This window comes from Tachysurus vachellii, chromosome 11, assembly GCF_030014155.1.
Source record: "Tachysurus vachellii isolate PV-2020 chromosome 11, HZAU_Pvac_v1, whole genome shotgun sequence".
Classification (NCBI taxonomy): Eukaryota; Metazoa; Chordata; class Actinopteri; order Siluriformes; family Bagridae; genus Tachysurus; species Tachysurus vachellii.
The window spans coordinates 10833546-10860302 of NC_083470.1; the positions used below are offsets into that span (position 1 = coordinate 10833546).

A 26757-nucleotide genomic window follows, 5' to 3' on the forward strand; every position below is an offset into this window, starting at 1 on the left:
GGCATACGAATAGTCCTAACCTAAATTATCATGGTCAGAAGTGTTCAACAGTGATTTGGGGGCATTTTTGCCCTGATATTCGTCAGAGCGGCGATATAGTCACTCCATCATAAACTGCACAAAATTCTGCCCAGATAAGTTTTTATGAGAGAGAAAAATAGACCATCTGTAGTGTGTGGTTACAGTTTTTAGATCAATGTAATAGTTATTAAAATTGATGAAAGGTTTAGGGACGTGGCGCTAAGCGCACTGGAGGCCGGAGAGTAAAGTCAGTGTGCTCCTAGGACCGGGAACGGATGGAGGGATGGAAAGAGGGAGGGAGGATGGCTCACGGTGAAAATGTGCTGGGACAGAGGTGGCCGGATATTTCTTTGGGATGGGGTGTGTTTTGGGGCGGTCGATCAGGCTCGTGTTTCAGGGCCGTGGGGGGTCGGGGGTGGCCCGAATTTTTGGAGTATACTAAGATTCATAACTGCACCGGTGGACATAAAACCGCGGAGCTCGTGCTGACGCGGTGGGTGCTGTCTGCGCGCAGGGGCCTGGCGTCGGATCCCCCAAAACACACAACACATCAAAAGCCAACACACTCCCTGCGATACACTGCAGCTGCAGCTTCGCCGGTCTCGGCGAAAACTTTCACCTTGAGGAACTGCATGTCTAACTTTTAGCCATGCTTAGATTTGTGGACTCACGGACTGTCCTGCTACTTGTAGCGACCCAATTTATATTGCAAGCCGTTGTCAGATGTCAACAGGAGGATGACCGTAAGTTGGAACATTTTTGTGTGTGTGTGTGTTTTTTCATTGAAATACTAAACATTTCTCCCCTGGTAGTAAATGCCTTTGGTGTTACCGTGGCGATAAGAGGGGGCAAGTTTGTGCAGGTTCAAAGCTATTTGACTCGCTCTTTTTTCTTCACATGGATTTTGGATTTGTGTATTTGTCTGTGTAATTAGAACAGATTTAACAGATCTGAGACGTATTTGCAGCTGTTTATGCGGTAAAAACAAAATATAATATACAAATTCCACAGTCTAGAGATGCAAATTCTCGCCTGCCCGCCGTGCGCTTTGTAATTGAAAACCTTGAGTGGGATTCGGGCTCGTGGGTATCGCGAGATCTCAACAAAGCACAGCAGCCTTCACGTAAATTCCTAAATAGCAAACAGCCCTCTATTGGATATATAGTGCACTATATAGGGTCTGAAGCTAGTATTGCATACCCTATGTGGTGCACTAATACACGGAGTATTGGGTTATTTGAGAATTACGCACAGCTGTATTTCTACCTTAAAGAAATTCTCACCTTACCTTGCCTGAAGCTGAACAGCCTAGTATGCAGCAAGTCAATGAAAGTTTTTCCAGACGAATACCACAGACTGCAGCCATAGCCAAATAGTTATATAATAGTGTGACTTTAAATATTAAAAGGTTTGTTTTTGGTATGCATGGTAAGGTGAACTGTTTTTTTATTAAGACCTGGAGAGAGTATTGTGCCATTTGTCAACATTATGTTACTATTATTGTGCAGTGCAGTTAAGTGATTTGTTGAATAGTGCTCTTCTTCACAGAATAATCTTTCTTAGAAGAAAGGTTTTAGTAACGTAAAGGATTCTGAATTGTGTTCCTCTAGGGGGATCAGTTTGCCTAAAAGTTCAACAAAAAAGTTTCACAAAGGTTCCTAGAGAAAGTATGAAAATGCTTTTTGTTATAAGAGTGTAGGTAAAACATTAATTGGTTGAATATTGTTAATATAACTACAGGATTCCTCACATAGCAAATAACTAAGTAAGAGCAGAAAATTTTGTGCTGTTATGCTGTTATAATTGTTGGGGGAATCTATATTCAGATGATGATTAACACAAGTTAGAATTAAGATACTGCACAGCACCTCATGTCTAAAATAAAGCCAAGTATTTTCTCAGTTGTTGCTAACTCAGCATGCAAGGATGCACACCTGTGTGTATGAGCATGTGAAAGACAGAATAAGACCAGCAGTTCATCCCAGTATGGCCCAAATGGTGCTCCATCAGCAAATGTTCAAAGGGGTTTGGTTTATTTTTTCAGTGTTAGGGCATAGTTCACAGGGTCTGAGATTGATGGGTTTGACAAAAGGTGGCCAGTGGAATGTTGTCCAAGGGGACCAAAGCCACCATGGACAACATCAGACTGCCACCAGTGTAGGATTGAGACTAGGGCAAGGGAAAAGTTCAGATGGAGACCATAAAAGGATTCAGACTGGCAGGTTCAAAGGGTCATGAAAACCAACTGGAATGAGATAAGCAGTTTGAAGGTATAGAATATAAACTGTTATGTGTGCATCTATTGTCCTTTTCCTTTCAGGGATAAGGACTGATCGGCAGAACTGATGAGAGTTTTCCTCTGCCCGATCTTGTTTTCAGTTACTTACTGTCCCCTTTGGCCAATCAGGCAAGAATGATAATTGCAGGAAAATCGAGGTGAACTCTTTTAAGCTATACAGAAAATATAGGAACACAAGGAATTTTAAAGAGTCAATGTTGATTTTGTGGTTTAGGTAACTACACTTGGCCCATTCACTTTTATGTTTCTGTGGGAGTTTTAAACACCACCATTACACAAATAGGTCATGCACAAATGCCCATGTGTACCTATATGTGTGTGCATTTGTTTGAGGCATGCCCTGTCCAACCCACTGAGGTGTGTTTGCACTACAGTGGTGAGACCATTAGATCCAGATGGAGATTGTGAATATGATGTGTTTGCTTAGGGCACCAGTCTGTCAATGCTGCTCTGTGTGTGTGAGTGTGAGAAAGGCCTATTCATGCCAGGTCTGGTGGATGCAGGATTTGGTTTCACTCAGAATCAGTTAACAAAAGGCCATATATACAGTACCTACAGTGTACTGTATATTTACATACATACAGAAAGGTATATAGATACACATTTCATATACATTTAGTCTTACAGTAACTTTATATTATCTGACTAGGAACAGTCAGATTCAGTTTCACGTATCTGAAGTTCAGTGATTGCTGAATGGCTGTAACACATTAAAATGAGGATTCACAAGCATTGTGATCAGATGATATTTAATTTCAAGGGACACAGGACACAAAGTATTAATACAACTTATTGTAGTTTGTATGAGGGCATGTGTTTGTTTTCTCCTGTGTCTTATTCCCACACATCTCCTCTGTGTTGGCCCTCTGGTGGTGGCTGCAGAGGAAGACTTAGGTGGCTGCATCCAAGATGGCCAGCATTTCGAGGACCGTGCAGTGTGGAAGCCTGAAGCTTGTCGGGTCTGTGTTTGTGACTCGGGGGCAGTTCTGTGTGATGAGGTCATCTGCGAGGAGCTGAGGGATTGCAACAATCCCATCATTCCACCTGGAGAGTGCTGCCCCATCTGCCCTGCTGACCAAGACCAGACTAGCGGTCTGCTTTCTCACACACTTCTCTCTGCTCTCTACACCAGTCTCAATACCCTCCGCTGTTTGTTTTGTGTTTTCATATTGTCACATGTAACCAGGCTCCTCCCAGACTCTTCAATGGGAGGGTTTAACGTTAGATGACAATTTGTATGACAGTTTGAAATTCAAAACTAACAGTCCAAGGGCAAAAAAAGCACTTCTATGTTTTATGTTTTATACATAAAAAGAAAAGTTACAGAGTGAAAATGAAAGTTTTTGAGCTTTATTCTCTTAGTTGAGTGCACACTTACTAATAGTGTTTTTTGTGATATATTTAGCTCTCCCAGTAATCTCAAAGTGAAGGTGGTTTGCATTTGGGTTTATTTTAAAATCAAAACTGCCAATTATGTTTTTTGGCCTGCAAATCCATTAAATATATAAATGTAAGGTTACAATTTTAGACACCAGAAACAGCCAGACCACATGTATATTATTTTTTGTGTTTTCCTGTATTCTACTTTATTTAAATCATTTTTAGTACATTTTGAACTCAGAAACCCATTAGACATAAGTGCTTCCTCTAGCACACTATACCAGCAGTTGTTGAACAACTGTCATATGAAGCTAAGTTATATTTCAAAATAAATCGTTGTAATACTTTACAAATATAGATTCGGAAATTGAATTCACCTGTCATGGAGTGTGCTAAGAAAATAGTGAAAAAACTTTCATTTGAACAGTAAATATATAATGTTTGCTTAGCCCTTATGGCTGATATTTACTTTGGTCATTTGCTCTTGAGGTTGTTTATATGAAAGGGTCTGGAAAACCCCTTTAATAAACAGCTGAACTCAGAGGCTATTACATCTATTAGAGGACCAGCCGAATTCAATACAAAGTGATTCATTGAAGTAGATTGAGATGTTCTTTATTAACTTCTATCACACTATTAAAATAGTGATTTGTTTGCAAAATATCTACGTGAGAAATGTGGAACATCTTTCTGAAAAGCCTTTAAATTCTAAAGTATGACAATATTGACATAAACCCCAGAGGTGTTTTTATAGAAGAAAGCTTTTCATGCACAACTACACATGTTGAGGCAAACCTGACTGATAACTGTGCTTTTAAATTTCTTAACATTAATTAATGTGGTGCATGAAAAGACTTTAGAATTTTCATACGATAATTGATGAAACACTTAAGATCAACACATTTTGTGTGAAACACAACGCATTTTGTTTAAATAAATAAAGAATGAGTCGCTCCAGCAAAGACTCATTCTTTATTTATCTGCTATTACGGCCAAAGAATGAGTGGTTCGAGACATGTTTAATTTTTATACATGTATGTTAACTGAACCACCGCTGCTGCTTCTTCTCTTCTTTTAAAGCACTAACTCAGAATGCAGGATGGGTTCAGAGTATGATGTGGTGGTGGTGCACTGAATCAGTGAAGCGGTGTTGTCCAGTTTTAAACCCCTGTTTGTTTTCATCTAGCAACCTCTGTTAAATGGTTTTGAATGAGAAGAGGTTATTAAGAGCTGGGGGTTTACTAATTACTGTCTATTTCCATTTTTAAGAGGTGTACTTCTGAGCTCTGTACTGTTCTACTCATTTCATCTTATCATATTGTCACATCATTATTGTGACCCTTGAATGAACCACTAAAGGTGTTATTGTCAGAACTTTGTCATTTAGGATAGGTGTTAATATTAATGTGTTTTTTAATGTGCATAAAAGTTGTGTTCATTTTTTTAACGTTATTTTTTTTCATCCCCAATCTCTCATTCTGTCATACACTGCAGAGACCTTTGGTGCAAAGGTGAGTGAAATGTTTTTTTTTCTGATCATAAAATCATGTGATAAAGTATTAGAAATAAAACATACAACATTTAATATACATCATGATGAATAAATTCTTACACACTTCTATCTAAACTTCACACTTCAGACTGCCCTGGTTGTACTAGATTACTTTTTTTAATTGTCACATAATTTAAAATATAATGTAAACCTCTCTGTAATTCTTTAAAGGGACAAAAAGGAGAACCTGGTGATATTGCAAATGTAAGTTATTTTATTAAATCTGGCACCTATTCCAGATTTATTGTAAACTGTCTATGTATTACATATGTATGTCTTATGGACACCTTATGGACACTGATGACAGGGGACTATTCCTTGCGAAGATTGCATTTACAAATTTTTTTTTGTTTTAGCATTGTAATATATTGTCAGTATATTGTAAAATATTTTTTATAGAATAAACATTCTATATATTATATACTTCATTAAGTATTATAGCAGCTATTGAAAGAATAATGATTTTATTAGCATTTAATTGCATTAAGATGGACTTTATTGATTTTTTTGCTTGTGTTCTAATAGGTTCTAGGACCAAGAGGACCGGCTGGCCCAATGGTGAGACATATCAAAGGATTTTAACTCACCTATTAATGTGATAATTGTTGCTTAAAGTGTTAATGTGCTGTCAAAGTATCTCCACCAGGGGGCTCTGTAAACTACAATATTTATGCCTGGAATAACAGTTGTATTTTTTACTGTGCTTCTTAGTATAGACACATGTAGTTTCTTTCACATCATTTATTTACTTTTATTTAGAGATTTTCCTGTAAATTATGTTTTTTTTTTATCTTTAACCTTAGCCTCTCTGCTATTTCAGGGACCACCTGGAGAGCAGGGACCACGTGGAGATAGAGGCCCTAAGGGTGAGAAGGTAAGTCAATTTACATTTTTGACATTTTTTTTCTCCCAGACCTAAGAGGCAAAGCAATGAAGAAGACATAACACTCAGCAGGCTCTTGTCATGTGAAAGGGGTTTTGCCAATCTCTAATCTTACCTCTTTACTTTCTTTCTTTTCTCATCAGGGAATTCCAGGCCCAAGAGGAAGAGATGGTGAGCCCGGCACTCCAGGTAACCCTGGACCTCCTGGACCTCCTGGACCATCAGGCCCAAACCAACCTGGACTTGGAGGAGTGAGTTTTTCTGTACTCTTTTTGCTCCTCTCCTCTCTTTTAATGTAATGAAATTGATTGTTGTTCTTGCATGTAGTCTTAAGTTTTTGTTGTGTTTGTTTTTGTGTTTGTGTGTGTATGTGCACAGAACTTTGCCGCTCAGATGGCTGTAGGTTTTGACGAGAAAGCAGGAGGAGCTAATATGGGTGTGATGCAAGGCCCAATGGTGAGGAACTAGACATAACATAAACACATTTAATATGATTAGCTATCATTGTATAATGGGATGCTAGGAATAAAACGAGCTGTGTGAATAAGTAGATTAAAGATTATATAAGAATCTTCTGGATTTTGAGGAAAATGCAGTTTTAATTAATTGAATCACAACACTGTACATACACACCACACTGTACAATAAAAAAAAACTTCAAATAATAACAATTTGAAAGAGATTACAGTGATCAAACCATACAGACACATGATTAGACCAGTCTATCTAGCCTCTACTGGTGTAGTTTTCATTATTCACCTGTACAAGAGTATTCAAAATACAAGAGTTTTCATAATTCACCTGTCACTATAAACCATTGTAGTAATGACCCCTAATGCCTTGAAATGATTCCAAATAATCAGACAATAACATCATATTTTAAATGCTATTTATTTCTAAATCATGCAACATTATATTCATTGTATTTATGAAATTGTGTTCTAAATGCTCTTCATATTTTTGTAGGGCCCCATGGGTCCCCGTGGTCCTCCTGGTCCTTCTGGAGCACCTGTAAGTATATGGATACATCAACCCACTATAATTTACACATTTTATTTATAATCTGGTTGTAAATATTGTCTGCTTCTTTATCATATGTCTAATAAAAGAATATCTGGGTTACAGGGTTTGAATGATTGAACAGCAACAGATAATTTTTTATTTAATAATGGCACAGATCTTAAATAGTGCAAACACTCAGGATGATTTTGAGATATTAAACATTAAACATTAAAGGATTACATAAAACATTAAAGTTCACTTTGAAAGAGAATAAATAGGTTGTTGAGGAGCCTCATTTCTAGGGGAAACTGTCCTTTAGAGAACTGAAATCTGAGTCATCTGAGTCATTGATAAAGTACTTGTACATGAGATATATATGACTCATAGTGTGCATCTCCTACGCACGCCAACACATAATGACACTCTCATCTGTTAAAATGTAGGGCCCACAAGGGTTCCAAGGCAGCTCGGGAGAAGCTGGCGAACCTGGACCATCTGTGAGTATCACAAATGGCCTCCTTCCATCTCTCAATGCCAGATTGCACACATTTAACTGGGAAATATAAAGTAAACATTCAACACTGTGTTTTACTTTCCTTCCCATTTTTTTGTTTTGCATAAATTCACATTATTGTTTATGCCATCAGGGCCCTATGGGACCTCGAGGCCCACCAGGATCACCTGGAAAACCTGGAAGTGATGTGAGTAAGCTATTTGTAATTCTTTGTTGTCATTTAGCAGCTGATGCTGATTCCTGGTTCTAAGGTATGTGTCTAACTTTATGCTTGCACTTGTTCTCCTCTAGGGTGAGAATGGCAAACCTGGTAAGCCTGGTGACCGTGGACCCACTGGATCTCAGGTAAAAAAAAAACATTCTCCAGCATTTGTCCCATATATCATATTGTTTGCATAATTTTTTTGGAGTATCTATTTTGTAAAGTGGGATTTGTCAGGGTTAGCTCAAATCTGTGTGTTTGTTAAATAGGGAGCTCGTGGATTCCCTGGAACCCCTGGACTTCCTGGCATCAAGGGACACAGAGTATGTTATAAAAGCTTATCTAAATGTCTTGACTGAAGGATAACATTTGGGCCTTGTGTATATGGAAGACTATGTGAATCTGTTTGTATTTCTAGGGACACCCAGGTCTTGATGGTGCCAAGGGAGAGACTGGAGCTGCTGGAGCTAAGGTAAAAAATCACAACGTCCTTCATATTATCCTATACAAAGCACATCCTTGCTAGGACAAAGTAAAGTGTTTTATCTCATACATTAGATGTGTGTATTGAGACATGGTCTGAAGGTCAGAGTTTGTCAAACATTTTGCAGCCAGGTATCCCATTAATTGTAAATGACAATCCATAAAAAGCACTCAGTACAGATTTATCTGATGATTATATATGTACAACAATTTTTGTGTATTTATTAGAGCCATAAAGCATTCCCATTCTGGAAATGTCCACAGACAAGACACATTAGGCCAAAGTTAACGAAATGTATATTCCTAGTTATTCTTGAGTTCTTGAGGCTTAGAGTAAGCCCATTTACTCAAAGAAACCAATAATACCATAATAAAATTGATGAAGGGTGGGCTGTGTCTTTTACTGTGAGCTGTAGTAAAAGTAAAAATCTGGGAATCTCCAGGCCTCCCACTAAGAGCCACTACTGAAGATGACTTGAAAAGAAATACACTTATATACTACACATGTTCTTACACAGGTCTGTAATGTAGGTAATGCACATATTTCCAATTTTGTAGAAACCTTATAATCTTATAACCTTAATTTTTTCCTAGCTAAAATTGCAGGCTATTTGTATTTACATATTTTTACACTCTATTTCTTTTATTAACACATATCCATATATGTACAAATATTCTAATTTTGTTAGATATATAAAACAAAAAGATCTTAAACATTAAACTTTCTACACTTTATTCTCACAGGGTGAGACAGGTGCATCTGGTGAGAATGGCGCCCCTGGACCCATGGTGAGTTGGTTACGTTATTATGTTATAAACCTGTCCTAGTGACCTAGTATTTAATACTCACCACTGTATTTTCTATACAACTAATGTTTCCCTCTTGCCCTTGTTTTTCTCTCTTAGGGCCCTCGTGGACTTCCTGGTGAGAGAGGACGCCCTGGACCTTCTGGAGCTGCTGTGAGTGATTGGTTACAGTAGTTTTAGAATGTTCCATAATATGTAAATAACATAAAGGACTGATAGAAATACACATGTAACAGGTGTCTTATAACAACTAAGTGGTTAAATGACCAAACCCAGTGTTGTACAAATATTCATTACAAATGTTCATTATAATGGATTTTGATCTAAAGCTTTTTAGTTGTGCCTCACTAACTCTCATCTCTGCAGGGTGCACGTGGTAATGATGGTCTACCTGGGCCTGCTGGTCCTCCTGTAAGTACTGCCTTTCTTACTGACAAGCCGCAACTTAATTTTAACTGAGTAATAAGCTTTGCTTATTCACATTTTATTATTTCTGAGAACTTTGATTACTTTGGTATGCAGGGTCCTGTTGGTCCTTCTGGTTCCCCAGGTTTCCCAGGATCCCCTGGTTCAAAGGTAGGTCACACCTTTCAGTGTCCTGAGTGAAATTAGCTAAGTTTTTAAGAAATATTTTTGTTTAATGGGTTGGCAGTTTAGAAATGGAAGTCTCACTGCTAATCTTTACTTTATAGGGTGAGGCTGGACCTACTGGTCATCGTGGAGCTGAGGGAGCCCAGGGACCCCGTGGAGAGGCTGGCACTCCAGGTTCTCCTGGACCTGCTGGAGCCGGTGTATGTAAAATGCCTTAATATACGATTCTGGTATTTAGACAACATCTAAAATAAATAATCTTCTACTTGACCAAACTTCATGGAGGCACCTGTTCATTCAGTGTTCTACAGTACAGGAAATGTTTAATGGATCTACACATGTTTTATTAGATTAAAGTTGAACAAGTTTACAAGCAGTTCATGTTTTAGAGTAGTTTGACAACACAGAGATCAACCTCAAGCACATGAAATCTATCATACAAACGGTAATATAGTGTTGTTTGCTGTAATCTCTTCTAGATCTTACCTGTGCACCTTTATATAACTCACACAAGCATATTGCTGTATGTTCTCTGCTACAGACAAATGCATTTTACATTTATTTAGTGATCAGAAATATAAATGTTATAATTTTTTTTAAAAAAATACCAAGCATCATTTTTCTGCTTTTTTTTAGGGTAACCCTGGTACTGATGGTATTCCTGGGGCCAAAGGATCTGCTGTGAGTTTTTTTTGTCTTTACTATTTTATATTGTATAATTTCAGTTAGATAAATCTAGTGGAATTAAATCCTCATACTGTGTACACAAATGAGATTGACAAAATAAGGATACACTATAATGAGTTGGACTCTGTAAGCACTGTAAGAATTAATTTGATTTTAGTGTTTCATTGAAATTTCACATTAGCTACCCTGATTATAACCAATTATATCAAGATAATTTCAATTTAGACATATCAGAATGTTGCTGACTGTTCATGTTAAGACTCCACTCTTAATTGCCATGTTTCTCTGCAGGGTGCCCCTGGTATTGCTGGTGCCCCAGGTTTCCCAGGACCTCGTGGCCCACCTGGACCTCAAGGAGCTACCGGACCTCTTGGGCCCAAGGGTCAGAGTGTAAGTTTTTATTGTGTTAGTCTGGATTTGTTAAGGTCCTTTTATTTGAATCAGTTTTGTGAATTAATGGATCAATCTCTATTTTGTATTTTAACAGGGAGACCCTGGTATCCCAGGATTTAAGGGAGAGGCTGGACCAAAAGGAGAGAGGGTGAGCCATAATGAACATATTTGCCATCTCTACTGTCAGCAACAAATTCTACTTTTTTATGATCACAGCAGTTATATTTGACTTAATCTTGGTGTCTTCCCATAGGGCATTGTCGGACCTCAGGGTGCCCCAGGCCCAATTGGTGAGGAGGGTAAGAGAGGACCGAGAGGAGAGCCTGGTTCTGCCGGCCCTCTTGGACCTCCAGGAGAGAGGGTAAGTCTAATGATATTTCTTAATATACCATTGCTGTTTGTGCATATGGCCACGGTCTTAGAAAAAAGTATTCATCTATTTAAATCTACATAAATAATAATGTGAAATGCCTCTATTTCTTTTTAATAGGGAGCTCCAGGTAACCGTGGTTTCCCTGGTCAGGATGGTCTTCCAGGTGCTAAGGTGGGTGAAATAGCACACACATTTTTCACATCAGCAGTCACCAGCATTAATAACACTGTTTATCAGGTTATTCTCAGATGCTTGGTCACTGATCACTTTTCTGGTGTTTTAACAGGGTGCTCCTGGTGATCGTGGTGTTTCTGGATCGACTGGACCAAAAGGTGGTAATGGAGATCCTGGTCGTCCTGGTGAGCCTGGTCTTCCTGGAGCAAGAGTAAGTAGCTAATCCAAATTCTGCTAAGTGAAAGTTCCTAAACAATATAGATGGTTCTAGAAATTGTATCTTGACTTTATCCTTGCTCAGTCATTTGCCTCACCAATGGTATACACACTAAATTATTGTATTCTTGTTTTCCCCCTTTCTTGCATGTTATAGGGTCTCACTGGTCGTCCTGGAGATGCTGGACCCCAAGGAAAAGTTGGCCCAAGTGTGAGTATCCCACCATCGTAGTGCACAAGCATTTCCTGATACAGAACTTTTCAAATTTCATGCTTAAATAACAAGCAGGGAAATTATACCTAGATCTTAATTTGTACAAAGCTTCCTTTTGATATTGTTTAGATGCTGAAGGGAATCAGTGTTATGTGGGATCTTTTTTTTTTACTTTTTTAACAGGGCGCTCCTGGTGAGGATGGCCGTCCTGGTCCCCCTGGGCCTCAGGGAACTCGTGGGCAGCCTGGTGTAATGGGATTCCCAGGACCCAAGGGAGCCAGTGTAAGAGAAGCAAAAACCTTCAAAACAGCAATCTCACTGACTTGACTTGGAGATCAAAAATAGATAGATAGATAGATAGATAGATAGATAGATAGATAGATAGATAGATAGATAGATAGATAGATAGACGACTGATAGAACTTTATAGTTATTGCATAGTACAGGTACATAGGAAACAAAATGCCGTTTAGCATCTACCAGAAGTGCAAATAATAGAAAAATATGCAAAGGAACAAGTGCAGATAAATATGTAAATATATGTACAACAAATAAATAATGCTTATGGCAGGTAGTATGTTCATAGGTATATGTGAATATGTGCTAGTTGTATAGACAGAACAATATGTCTAAAAAATATAATTATATATGTCTATACCAATGTATACATCATGTACATTGTATGTACAAAGGTAACCAAGAAATATACAGTGTGTGTACAGAAAATAAGGTAAAAGGAGGTAAACTAGGGCAAGCAATGAATTTTCAGATGTTATAAATACATTTATAATTAAGTAAAAATGATGTATTAGAATGTACAGGGTGGTGCAGAACAGCAAGGTGGCTACAGGCAGTGACGAATTAGTGAGACATCAAGGTTCTAGTGGTGTAGTGCAGAGTTCAGTAGGATTATGGTTGTGAGGAAAAAACTGGCCCTGAACCTGGTCTTTCTTGTACGGATGGTCCTGTATCTCTTCCTGTATGGGAGGAAGTTGAACAGTTTGTGACTAGGGTGGAAGGAGCCCTTGATGATTTTGTGTGCTCTGCGCAGACATCTACTGTGGTGAAGAAATATTTGTCTTGTCTTGTGGAATGTTAATTTATCTTCTTCATTTAGGGTGAGCCTGGCAAACCTGGAGAGAAAGGACTTATTGGCAGCATTGGTCTCAGAGTAAGTCATCCTTATTTCAACACAGTAAGCTTTTGTGTTCTGTTAACGAATATCCCTTAATAAATGGACCCTGTCCTTGTCTGTTTTAAGGGTTTGCCTGGTAAAGATGGTGAGACTGGAGCTGCTGGTCCTCCTGGCCCTGCTGTGAGTTCTGTTCTAAATTTTGTTTGCTGAATGTAGATACTGAAGATTTAATGAGCAAATACTACAAAACTGGATCCTTTAATAAAGTAATAAAGAATTCACTGTAACATGCATCATCTGGGAATTGGGGCAAATAATGCTATAATGCTGTATTTTATTAAATAGCTAGGAAACAATAGGGTATTATTACTACTAATAGAAAATATATGGTATTATAAACATTATAATTTGTTATTTCAGGGACCAGCTGGAGAGAGAGGTGAACAAGGACAGCCTGGCCCTCCTGGCTTCCAGGTAAAATATTCTAATTTTTATATAGAAGCTCATTATCATCTGTATTTACACTATTCTTATATACATATGGCTGTAATCTTGCAATTACTCATATTTAACTACTTTTATTTGCAGGGACTGCCTGGACCTTCTGGACCACCAGGAGAGGGTGGTAAACCAGGTGACCAGGTGAGAATGATTCCAGAATCTGCTCATCCTCGTTGGATTGCTCCAATTTGTTTAATAACAATAATCATTTTGAGTGTTATGACCCTAAAATCTCTCTTTTTTGCATTTCTACAGGGTGTTCCTGGAGAGGGTGGTGCCCCTGGTGTAGTTGGACCAAGAGTGAGTTCTGCTCTTTTAAGACATATACTAAAAGTGGATCAGTACAGTGAATTCCATATTTGTACCTGATTCAACTTTTAGAATGATAACACTATATCTTTGTCCATGATTTTGACAGGGTGAGCGTGGTTTCCCTGGTGAAAGGGGAAGTGCTGGAGCACAGGGTCTTCAGGGACCCAGAGGACTTCCTGGAACTCCTGGAACTGATGGACCCAAGGTGAGATTTCTGATATCATATTTTAATTAATCTGAAACTCAGCATCTTGCCTATGATACAGTTTTACCATAATATACAATAATTTCTGTCAAGAGTATTGTACCTGATTATTGATCTGTGAATCAATAAAACATTCCAGTATATTATATGTAATATATCATAAAAATATTATATGTAATATATCATACATAATAAGATGATTTAACAATAAAGCATTTACTCTATGTTCTTTGGATGATTAACAGTTCTAGCTAGCACTTTCCATGAAGAGAAATCCTAAATTTTAGGCTTTATTTAGGATAAAGCCTAAATGGATGGACAGGCCAAGATAGACAGGCCATGAAACCCTGTACAGTTTTAGATGGAACTTTTTTGTGTTACATTCCGAGACAAAATTATTGAAATGAAGCCATACACAAAGTCCCCCTTGAATTATAATTATTCCATTGGTCTATTAGTTCCTGATCAATAGTTTTTCTCATGTTGTATTACTATATTGTAGGGTGCGATAGGCCCGGCTGGTGGTGCTGGTGCACAGGGTCCTCCTGGTCTGCAGGGTATGCCTGGTGAAAGAGGTACTGCTGGTATTTCTGGACCTAAGGGTGACAGAGTAAGTACCTCTAATCCTAATTTTTAAATATTATCTAGTTCACTGTAATCAAATGGAGAAGTTGTATTGTCTGACTTGAACAATCTTTTCTTTTTCAGGGTGATACTGGAGAGAAAGGACCTGAGGGAGCTCCTGGCAAAGATGGTTCAAGAGTGAGTGCTAAACTGTCACATATTGATACATTTACTTTTAGCATCAAGTTCAGTTTCAAATTATATTCTTAAAAATGTTTTTCTTGCATCACTCTTTAGGGTTTGACAGGCCCTATTGGTCCACCTGGTCCTTCTGGTCCCAATGGAGCAAAGGTAAGAATCTGAGAGTCATTCTCAGCTGGTAATCCTTTGTGTATGCTCCTTTTTTATATAAATGGTATATATTCTCACCTAATATTGATAACATGTTTTTTTTTAAGGGTGAAACTGGAGCTATTGGCCCAAGTGGACCTGCTGGAACTCGTGGTGCTCCTGTAAGATGATATTTGTCTGCACTAAGCACGGATTCCTGTTGTCTCTATACACTCATATTTATTTTTGCTCTTGCGTAAACTTCTTTATTTTCTCTCAAGGGTGACCGTGGTGAGGTTGGACCCCCTGGCCCTGCCGGTTTTGCTGGACCCCCTGTGAGTAGAGCTACAATAACCAATACGTTTATGTAACAAACTGCTGCATACAGTAATTAAACTCTTTTTCAGCCAGATGAATAAATATTGGTGCTGAATCATTGCATCTTCATTAGAATATGGATTTCCTCCAATTAGCAGTGATAATTTAGTCATTGTATGTCACAACGTCAGTCTTACATAATTGAGCACGGCTCAGTATAACATAATGAAAGAGAAATGATGAGAAATGTAAATCTAAATGTGAATATCACACACTGAAGATGATTCACCCCAGGTAATTACAAAAAGAATTTATACCCAATGCAACTGTAACTAACCTATAAACACAGCTCAAACATCATAAACATCTTGGGTTTGTATAGTAGGGTGTTGTGGATTAGTTGTCAACAGATTGGAGACTATTTATAAATCAAAATGTATGGAAGAGTTTATTTTCTTGGTGCCATTTTGAAGGGCACTGTATATTATAAGCTATACTGGCTTCAGATAGACCCGAGTATGAATTACTCTGAAGTTTAACCACAAAAGGTATTGCAAGCCCAAAAGTACAGATTTTTATTTTTAAAAATATCTTGTTTTTTGTGTCATTTTCACTAGGATGAGCATGACCAGCAACCCTAGTTACTAGTATAATTATCACCATAGCCTTTTCCAAAATAACCATTCACAGCAATATGACCATCCGACCTGTTTACTCTATCATACTCTTCACTCACCAAATTAGTAGCCTAAATACAGATTTGGTTTTAGCCTTAAACATGTTTGAAATTGGGGTGACATCATAATAACTAAACATTTGATATAAAAGATGTGTCTGTAATTAAGAATCAGCACATTTACATATCCTGTTCCTTATCAGGGAGGTGATGGCCAGCCTGGAATTAAAGGAGAGCAGGGAGAGTCAGGCCAGAAAGGAGACGCTGGATCCCCTGGACCTCAAGGACCTTCTGGAGCACCTGGTCCAGTTGTAAGTAATGCTTTGCAACACATCTACTTACATATTAGATTCTTGCTTAATTATTGCGTAATGCAAGACTCCAGTGGAGTAATTGCTTGTTCATTTTTTCAGCTGAATGTGGTAATATAATATAATAGGGTGTATTTTAATGCAGTATGTTAATGCATGTTTGCTTGATTTCAGGGCCCAACTGGTGTCTCTGGACCTAAAGGAGCTCGTGGAGCACAGGGAGCCCCAGTGAGTCATTATTTGAATCATTCCAATCCAATACATCTTTTGTCTTTTATTGTGTATTAAAAAATCTAGTGGTTGTGTTTATTTAGCTGTTTTCTAGTTTTTGCAATGATCATGTTACAGAGAAGAATTAATCTGAATTAGTGGATTATCTGTGTATATTTTATACATAGAGTTAACTTGATGTTCCTCATTCCAGGGTGCTACTGGTTTCCCAGGTGCTGCTGGAAGAGTTGGACCACCCGGTCCTAATGTAAGTCATTTATCAATAAACACAAATCTTGCTTGAATTAAACACGAATCTTGCTTGATCAATGACCTGTGATGCTACTTCTGCCATTAGAGACCAGGCCTTATTAATGTTTTAATAATTAAGGAATTATATGGCATAAAACTTAACTTATCCATTAAAGGTTACATTTTGTATTATATTTGGATTATAAACCATCACACTTTAAATCTATTTGTATTTTAATGTATATTTAGGTGCATAAAAAAGGCAGGGCTCCAGCTTTCGGTCAAAACATTTTGACCGATCATACATATTTTTAAATTAGTAAATAATTCAGAAATCTTTCTAGTTTGTGTTCCTCACTAAAAGTTGGATTGGTCATATGGATTGGTCTCAGTTGTAGCAATTGACTATGACTATTGACTATTGATTGATGCTATATTTGAGGTCCATTTAACCCTTTCAATGCTAAAAATTATATAAAACAGCACATTATTATTTGATATTAGAACATTTTTATTGATTGTCAAACTGGTATTAGAATGGACCCAAATAGGTATAAACCTCTGAGGGTTTATAAAAATCATATATGGGCATGGTCTTTGATACAACATTGATCATTTGTTCTCTTACTATAATTTCTTTTTTAACTCCTTCATTTCTTTGACTTTTCCTCTTTTAGGGTAACCCTGGCGCTGCTGGCCCTGCTGGCCCTGCTGGTAAAGATGGCCCTAAGGGAGTGCGTGGTGATGCTGGTCCCCCAGGAAGACCAGGAGATGTTGGACTGCGTGGAGCTCCTGGTTCTCCTGGAGAGAAAGGAGAGCCTGGCCAGGAGGGCCAGCATGTAAGGCTCCAACTTACATCATTCCAAAGTTTCACTGAAAGATCATTCATCCCTAAATATAAAATTTCAGAATGCCTCCTTAATTACTCTCTTGTGTTGTTCTCTTGATCTGTAGGGCCCTCTTGGTCCACCTGGCCCTTCAGGTTTAGCTGGTCAGCGTGGTATTGTTGGTCTGCCTGGACAGCGTGGTGAGAGAGGTTTCCCTGGCCTTCCAGGACCTTCTGTGAGTATAAAAATCCAGATATTACTATAAGAACACACAGAGAAAGGCAAAAATATTATATTATAAAAATATGATATTGATCACATGTAGATATCAAATCTTAAATCTGTTAAAAATGAGAGTTTATCATATACTCTTACAGTTAATTTTCACTGGCAGATTCAGTTGTTTTTCATTTCATCTTTAAATGGCCAATCTTAAATAACCTCAGAGATAAATATATCGGTTGAAATTATGGTGAATTGGTATATTACATGTTTTATTTTTTACTTTAGGGTGAGCCTGGCAAACAGGGTGCTCCTGGTTCTGGTGGTGAACGAGGCCCCCCTGGCCCTATTGGACCTCCTGGATTAACTGGACCTTCTGGAGAACTGGGGCGTGAGGTAAATATTGATCGAAATACATAACGCTGAACATGATTTAAACAAAACCAGCTCAGAGTAATGTATCTCACATCTCTAATACCAAAGAATCTCCACTGTGGTAACAGATGGACTACAATGATCATTATCAGAATGACAGATAAGAGAGACAATCCTTAAGCAATAATTTGGTTAAAAAAATTTAATTTAAGAGATTTCCTCTAAATCACAAATGTAGGTCATCATATGTTTTCTGCCCTGACATTGTTTTTTTACTGGAGCTTTGAGCCAGGCATGTAGCCAATAACTAAAGAAAACCATCACACATTTTTTTTCTATATGACAGAATTGATATATAAAACATTAAAATAACATACTCTGTATATATTTAAAAGAAATAAATAAGCAAAATTAAAATTGTGTTATCATCACTTTTAATGTTTGGTCAGTTATATAATTATTCCTTCAATCATTAGGCCACACATCAGACCAGAGTCTGCTCAGTTATGTTGGATTGATGCTTAAGATGGTTACTAATTTTAGCTATCCTACATAGTATTATCTGTAGTATACTCTGTCTGAACTTACTAAACAACCAAGCTTAGGGGTATTGCAGAAAATTAGATAATAAAGTATTTGTAGTAAATGGCCACATAGCTGACTCCAGACTCAGTCCGATTCAGTAACAAATTCCAGCTGTTGTCAGGTCTGGTTGTAGTAATCAAGACTCTTTTTGTATGCACACAATATAAAGCACTGACAATTACTTACAGAAGCTGCAAAATATCAGATAAAGACCACATAGCACAAGAATCTTTTGTTAAATTGCTACTTAATCATGAAACAATTAATTTTCATGAGCAGCTTTGGGCAAGTGACACAAGAAGAGCAAATTATTTGTAATTTCATCAAATTAAGACACTGTATTTGATCAAGTTTTCATAAAAATTATGGACTTAGAAGCAGCATGCATAGAGAGAAGCACACAGAGGCTAAAGTTAAATATAAATATATATTTCAGATTGACAAATGCAAGACTACTTGAATTCTTTTATGAAAATAATAATGCAGAACCCAAGTGCATTGCATACTTAAGGAGACACAAGGAATGCATCAGGAAAAGTAATTTAACTGAACACTTGAGTGCAAGGCAAAGCCCAGTGTTCCTAAAGCACAAGATTTTACACCTGACATTTTCTGTGCATTTTATTGATTCCCCACCGATAGAGTGGTTGATCATGCAATAATCTTCCTTGTAGGACACTTTATATAAACTACATTGTGGCCAGTTTAGATCATTATTACACAATAAAGTTTGTAGCCTAGTCACTTTTATATCTTATCATCTTTATATTAAAATGGCTTATTTGATCTAAATAAAATAATGTATTAAATAATTGTATTCTCAAAAGTTTGTTAGGCTGCACAATGTAATATGATATGCCAGCTAGCAGATTGCTGAACGGGGCAATGGCAGAACAACGTAACTATGATGTCATGTGACTATTAATATTGATTACTGCCAAAATAACTGAGCTGGCCTTAAAATTGGACTTTTGTTGTGGAACAAAAATTGATGTAATTTAACCAGGCCTGTTAAAATAAGAGCTAGCTCACAGTTAAAACAACCTTCTGATTTAAAGCAAATGATAACTTAGCTTGGTTTGGACTATAGACTTGGTATGAAAAAAACCCCACTTTAGAATAAAGATCATAATAATAGGATAATATTACACAATAATGCTGGGATATGTTTTGAATCAAAGGTAAAAGACTGAGAGTGCATATGAACAATATGTTTTCAAGCAAACCTATTAGCAAAATGGACCTTCTCCCACAGTTGGATACGGCTATGCTGAATGTTTTTTGTTTCTCTTTTTCTTAAGGGTAATCCTGGGTCTGATGGTCCTCCTGGCAGAGATGGTGCTCCTGGTGTGAAGGTAAAGTTACAAACAAATACAGTACAATGACCTGCCTAGTTTAAAATTTGCAAGCTTTCCTTAGTTCTAGAAATATATGACAATTTTATTATAGTGTAACTTTAAACTTTCACAAACAACAAGTTAAAATAAAGTTTGTGTCTCCTACAGGGTGAACGTGGTAACACTGGTCCTATTGGTGCTCCTGGTGCTCCTGGTGCACCTGGTTCTCCTGGCCCCGTTGGTCCTGTAGGCAAACAGGGAGACAGAGGAGAGAATGTGAGTACTTCAGCCACAGGACAAAGAGATCCCATGTTTACTAGGTGGTCATCATACCAGAAAAGGAAATGAACTCACCAGCCAGTCAACATTTTCATAAGATAAAACATTTCTAGGAAACTGGAAACAAAATGGAATTATCAATCCTTCTTAACTGGATGATAACTAACCTTAAATATTAACTTGGGTTATTTTCGAAACCCAGGCTGACAAACTAAATAGCCATTTAAGTCTCTAGATTTAAACTTTCTCCAAAGGTGCAGTAATATTATTATATAGGAATTAAAATAGACTTGACTTAAGTAGAGCAAAAAAATGTACTCTTAAGTTCTTTGAGGTCTTTGCAAGAATGATTTTATACATTTAACAAGAAACATGAAGAGCTGTACTTGTCATAAACTTGTTCTAATGCATTGTTTTTATGTATACACTACATATCACTTCAAATGTTAATGCTCATTATTTGTTAAAGGCTTTGGCCATATTTTGCTAAGGTTCTTCAACATATGAAAATCCTTTTTTCAATTTTTTACAAAATGCTTGACAAATATTTTATGTCATACCTTTCAATCATAAGAGTAGTGTTAATCCATTTCCATTTCTTTCACTAGGGACCACAAGGACCTGCTGGGGCCCCTGGACCTGCTGGAGCAAGAGGAATGGCTGTACGTATTTAATTTAAGAAACAAAATAGAGTATCCATGAACATTGTCATGATTGTGAATGATATCTGTAAAATCTAAAGTGGCAGAGTTACCATGGTAATTCTATGTTTTCACTGCTTCAGGGACCCCAAGGACCTCGTGGAGATAAGGGAGAAAGTGGTGAAGTTGGAGAAAGAGGACAGAAGGGACACAGAGGATTCACTGGTCTGCAGGGTCTTCCTGGACCTCCTGTAAGTTCACCCATTCGGTTCTTTTGTCTATAGTGGTTCTCTCTTAATTCTGATAAAAATGTTTCGACAAGGTGTCGTAACTAATGTTTGCAATTGCATTTGTCAAACAGGGTTCTCCTGGTGACCAAGGTGCTTCTGGACCTTCCGGACCTAGTGGACCTAAGGTAAGAATCTTTGATTAATCAACTGATGCTTCTGATTAATGTTTTATTGTTGTGAGAGCTGGAAAATTAGAATTTTGAAACTGTTAATTTCTTCTATGTAGGGACCCCCAGGACCTGTTGGTCCAGCTGGAAAGGATGGTGCGAATGGTATCCCTGGACCCATTGGACCCCCTGGCCCTCGTGGACGATCTGGAGAAACTGGCACTGCTGTGAGTATAAACTTAGCAACCCTTAGCAATTTGTCTTAAAAGGTGTTGTCCAGAGAGAAATCATCTACTGCATCTATTTTATCTCCAGACCAGGGGTCTAATTTATCAAAGTGTGTGTAGAACAGTTTCAGATCTTTAGAGAATGTTAAATTTATCACATGAGCAAATATGTGCATATGCTAAATTACTCTACTCACGGACAGCCACATTTATTAATATATGGAAATGCTTTAGTCACCATATTTGATGAGCAAATTTTTTGCCCCAAGGACATTTTAAAAAGCTGCAATGACATGAAAATCCCTCACTATGTAGAAATGTAATACATTGCAGCCTGAATGATATGAATGCATGTAAGACTTGTTATTACTTGGCTCATTTTTGGTTATGAAATGCCAGACCTGTCTTTAGTTTCATGTTAAAATGTAGAACTAGAGTAGACAGGACTGGAGTTGCACCTGGATGATATTGTGTCATATTATTGTCCTGCTTAAAAGTGGGGCGAGTTGCTGACATAGATCATTTACAATCAAAGCCAAGTTGCCCGATGATCCACTCATCTTGGTTAACAAAGAGGTTCTTCCATGTGCAAAGCTGCATGTGCCAAATTGAGCAAGGTGACACTTACCTTTGTCTGAATCATCACAATCATTCTGTAGATGTGCCTTTTATATAGTTTCCTTCACATTTCATTTGTGATATCTATTTGCACCTTGTTGCAAATAGATATTGTTGGCAACACCATAGTCATTAATTATGCTTGAAAATAAATGGGATAGGATGTTAATTATTTTACCACGTTTATACCACAATATAGCCCACAATATAGAAGAAGCTCCTAATTATACGCATATCCTTGCATATACGAATAATTTGATGAATCACATTCCATGCATAGAAACATACACATTAACACGTGTACATATTCAATACATACACATTTTTGCTGAATGTGGTCCAGGTTTTCCTTAAAAAAAAGGTAGTATATGTATTATTTATATTAGTCATATTATTAATACTAATATTATTTATTTTAATATGCAACAAAAAAATAATAAAATGGCAAAACATCTTTGATTTCAGAAAGCAAATTGTTCTGACCTGCTGAATAAAAAAACGGAACATACTTGATTATCTGTCTTTAGGGTCCTCCTGGTAACCCTGGACCCCCTGGTCCTCCTGGTCCTCCAGGCCCTGGCATTGATTTGTCTGCCTTCGCTGGGCTGGGTCAGACCGAGAAGGGCCCAGATCCTATGCGTTACATGCGTGCTGATGAGGCCTCCAACAATCTGAGACAGCATGATGTGGAGGTTGATGCCACACTGAAATCCATTAACAGCCAGATTGAGGATATTCGCAGCCCTGATGGATCTCGCAAGAACCCTGCTCGCTCCTGCCGTGACCTGAAAATCTGCCACCCTGATTGGAAGAGCGGTAAGAATAAGAATGAACAAGAATTAAGAATAAAATAAGAAGAGGGATGTGAGAGCAGAGATTGTAGAGGACAATGATATTATGACATGAGTGACATGATGTTATAAGTGATGTTAATATACAAAATAATATTAAGCATTCACATTGAGATACACCAAAACAGCAATAAAATCTTCTCATGCATATACATAAGAGGACATGATTGCTGCGCTAGCAAAATACTAATTTCAACATGTGTCCACAGGTGAATACTGGGTGGATCCTAACCTTGGCTGCACTGCTGATGCTATCAAGGTCTTCTGCAACATGGAGACAGGAGAAACATGTGTGAAGCCCACTACAAGCAATATCCCACGCAAGAACTGGTGGAGCACCAAGAGCAAGGCTCAGAAGCATGTGTGGTTCGGCGAGAACATGGGTGGTGGATTCCATGTGAGTAATACATTTGAGTCAGCTAAAATATTTATATGGCTTTTCTGGCCAAAATTTACAGCGAATTGGAAATAATCCTAAGCAATTAATTTTGCACTCAGATACCGGCTTTCAAAATGCCCAAAATGCTCCTCTTTTTCTACTGTTTCACGTATATTGATAATCAAGCTAGATCTTTCCTTCTAAGGTTCATGTTTTTTTTTTTTTTTCCAAAATTATACATAGTAGAAAATGTGAAGGGTTTTTTTTAGGTTGGCACACATTTTTGTTCACTCACATTCATTGTATATAACACAATGGCCATTTTGTGTAAATGCCAAACTGTAGCCTAGTGATTCTTCATATTTCTCAAGTTTCTTTGTTTCATGGTGCTGAAAAGACAGAGTGGTATTAGTCACACACTTTGCCTTTTTTCTAAATGTTATCTTTGTCTGATTTTTATTCTTTCTAGAAGTAATCAAAACAATGCATTTTCATTCTCTCTCTCTCTCTCTCTCTCTCTCTCTCTCTCTCTCTCTCTCTAAAATACAGTTCAGCTATGGTGAGAAGATCCCTACTCCAAATGTGGCCAGCATTCAGATGAACTTCCTGAGACTGCTATCTAGCGAGGCCTCTCAGAGTATCACCTACCACTGCAAGAACAGCGTGGCCTATATGGATGATGCCACTGGTAACCTGAAGAAGGCTCTTTTGCTGCAGGGCTCCAACGATGTTGAAATCAGAGCAGAGGGTAACAGCCGATTCACATACAGTGTGCTGGAGGATGGCTGCAAGGTGAGATTATTACCCTCATACACAAACATATGTCTCACAAGCTGATTTCATTGTCATATATTTCTGATTATGATTCACAATAACTTGACCTGCCTTCTCTGTTTTACAGAAACACACAGGCCAGTGGGGTAAGACTGTGATTGAGTACAAAACTCAGAAGACATCTAGACTGCCCATCGTGGACATTGCTCCTTTAGACATCGGTGGAGCTAATCAGGAGTTTGGAGTGGACATTGGACCAGTCTGTTTCTTGTAAAAAAACAAAACAAAACAAAACAAATGTGGGACACAATATAAGACATGGAAAGATATAAATGATAAGCAATAGCTCCATGAAGAAGCAATACACTCTCCAAATAAAGAAATATGGAAGTAAAGGAAAAGGAAACCAAATTGAAAATTGATGAATGCTTTTGCCTCAAACACACAAAAGTCATGCATTTAGTGCCCTGGAGACCAGCACTAAGCAGCACTGCCCCATGAGCCTCTCCCTCTGAAATCCAGCCATGTTTCCCCTCAAAGCATCCTTCCTTTTAATGGGAGCTGAGATGAGGAAGTAACGAGTGAGCAAGACTAAATGAGTAAAGAGATGGAAAGTACAGAAACATGGCTAGATGTCATCACATTCAGCAGGTGGGAGTGGTGTTTCAGAGCTGGATGCATTTTGGCTGTATACAACAGAAGCCCCTCCCACTAAGACCATCGTGAACCACACCCAGTCCCACTCAGACTCTCCCTCTGCTTCCTGATTGTGACTCAGTAAAAGCATCACATTCTGTTAGGTATTGTGAAATGTTCAAACTGGGGAGGGCGGGAGTTAATATTTACTGTGTATAATAAAGTAAAATCCTGGTTCAGTTGTTGTAAAAGTCTGTTCTACAACAGCTAGATCTATATATTTTCACAATTATATGTGTTTGCGTGAGAGAGAGTGTGTACCTGTGCACACCAAAAATTTTTGGGGGGAAGTGCAGTTTATAGATTTCCTTTCTTTTTTTTATAGTATTCTTCAGTATTTTCCCCTTGACTGCCCATTTAGGAAGTGTTGTCCCTTTACCAAAAAGCAAAAGTAAATAAATTTGGATATTTCTGGTTTTGTTCATTTGTATTATCTTTTTTTAAAAGCTACCTCACAATAAAAAACCTAAGTAATAATCTTGATGTGAAGTCATCGTCAAGTAGCTCTGGGGGATCTAAGACAAGGGTTCATGCTTGATCCAGTCCATCTTCAGAAGGTGCTATTAGTTTAAATCTGTCCGTTATTATTCCCTAAATTGCCACATCCTCTCTCTACTAGCCTCACCCAACACATACAGCCTGCTCTGACACTGCAGATAGACCAGAATATTGAACAGGATGGAGGGGCTCCTCTGAGAGTAACAGAGTGTCCCGAGCAGGATGTGTGTATTTGTGTGAGGGTGTGTATATTTTTGTTATAATTAATATTATTATGATCACTCTTGTTTGTTTTCTTTTTTTTCATTCTGGTTTTGTTACGATTTTAATTAATGTAAATTGGAAATAAAGGAAAAAACAAGGAACGGTGAAATCAGATTTTAATTGAGTTTTTATTCAATTAAGAATTTAACACTGAGCAGAGTATTTATAAATTGTCACAGGGGTATGCTTTTTAAAAACGTGTTTATGCATGCAAGTGTGCATGCATGTGTGTGTATGCATGATTTTTTTATTATCTTGGTGTATTGCCCTGAAATTTTGGACCTTTGGCTATTCCCTATAAAGGAATTATTTTTAACAAAAACTTTTTAACAAAAAGGTGTTTTTTAAGATGCAGAAACCTTAATATGCTAAAATCTATAGTATATTATATATAGAATTATATAATTAGTTTCACTGTATATACAAAATATAAAGATTTCTGATACCACGTATTCACCCCAGATGGAAGATGACATGCAGAGGGAATCTAGGTTGTGTCCTCCTCTTTCATGAATCATGCAGTTACTTGTGTCATCTTATGATCGATATTAAATACTCATTTTTAGCTCATGCGTCAAACATGCTTAGCAGTCTGAACTCCCGCATGGGATCACTGACCTTCCTCGTTCTGACTGTGTAGGCAGAAGTTCAGTATTCTCCCCAGACATGCTGTCTGTTTCTACTAACCTACTTTATTTGCTCTGTCTTGTCAAAATTGAGGGCAATCTAACCCTTTCAAAACTAAAGTACCTACAGTGCTTTGAGCTGAAATGTGCTCAGCATAGAGAGCAATTTCCTGCATCCTGACATCTCACATGTAACTAGGCCTCTTCCACACTCCCTGTCTTATGAGGTTAATAAATCATTGGGGGATATACACATATTTCTGAAGCACAAGAAGACATCTAGGATAACCTGCTAATCAGGAGTTTGGCATACACACAAACACACACACACACACACACACACACACACACACACACACACACACACACACACATGAAGAAAGAAAATAAATTGTGACATTGCATATGTATCTCAGGATCAATCACCAACTGTTTTGCCAAGACAGACTGTGGGTCTGCAATCGGAAGCTCTTGATTTCTCTCAGCCTCCAACATCAGTGCCAGCATACAAACCACAAAAAATGCAGTTATTTTTGTATTCATAACTAGTAATCAC

At 37.7% G+C, this 26757-nt stretch overlaps 1 protein-coding gene across 2 annotated transcripts; it reads left to right on the plus strand.

The window, feature by feature from the left end:
* Positions 1-471: 471 nt before the first annotated feature.
* On the plus strand, positions 472-25684 carry col2a1a (collagen, type II, alpha 1a). 2 transcript variants are annotated; one of them, XM_060881461.1, is made up of 54 exons: positions 472-764; positions 3203-3412; positions 5195-5211; positions 5424-5456; positions 5778-5810; positions 6073-6126; positions 6279-6386; positions 6514-6591; positions 7102-7146; positions 7581-7634; positions 7785-7838; positions 7943-7996; positions 8123-8176; positions 8272-8325; positions 9081-9125; positions 9243-9296; positions 9510-9554; positions 9666-9719; positions 9836-9934; positions 10371-10415; positions 10713-10811; positions 10909-10962; positions 11068-11175; positions 11305-11358; positions 11474-11572; positions 11735-11788; positions 11975-12073; positions 12909-12962; positions 13053-13106; positions 13347-13400; positions 13515-13568; positions 13683-13727; positions 13846-13944; positions 14447-14554; positions 14653-14706; positions 14806-14859; positions 14967-15020; positions 15120-15173; positions 16036-16143; positions 16318-16371; positions 16568-16621; positions 17283-17444; positions 17560-17667; positions 17943-18050; positions 19916-19969; positions 20120-20227; positions 20839-20892; positions 21015-21122; positions 21233-21286; positions 21388-21495; positions 22641-22929; positions 23174-23361; positions 23893-24135; positions 24245-25684. In XM_060881461.1, the coding sequence occupies exons 1-54, from the start codon at positions 671-673 to the stop codon at positions 24389-24391; spliced, it is 4482 nt and encodes a 1493-aa protein (XP_060737444.1). In that variant the 5' UTR covers positions 472-670; the 3' UTR covers positions 24392-25684. The 2 variants fall into 2 exon arrangements, with proteins under 2 accessions (XP_060737444.1, XP_060737445.1); XM_060881462.1 differs by lacking the exon at positions 3203-3412.
* The last annotated feature ends 1073 nt before the right edge of the window (positions 25685-26757 follow it).

Coding starts and splice junctions, on each gene's coding strand:
- col2a1a (XM_060881461.1), top strand. CDS start 671: ATGCTTAGATTTGTGGACTCACGGACTGTCCTGCTACTTGTAGCGACC. Junction 13,401..13,514: donor CTGGCCCTCCTGGCTTCCAG/GTAAAATATTCT, acceptor TTTTATTTGCAG/GGACTGCCTGGACCTTCTGG. Junction 17,445..17,559: donor CTGGCCAGGAGGGCCAGCAT/GTAAGGCTCCAA, acceptor CTTGATCTGTAG/GGCCCTCTTGGTCCACCTGG.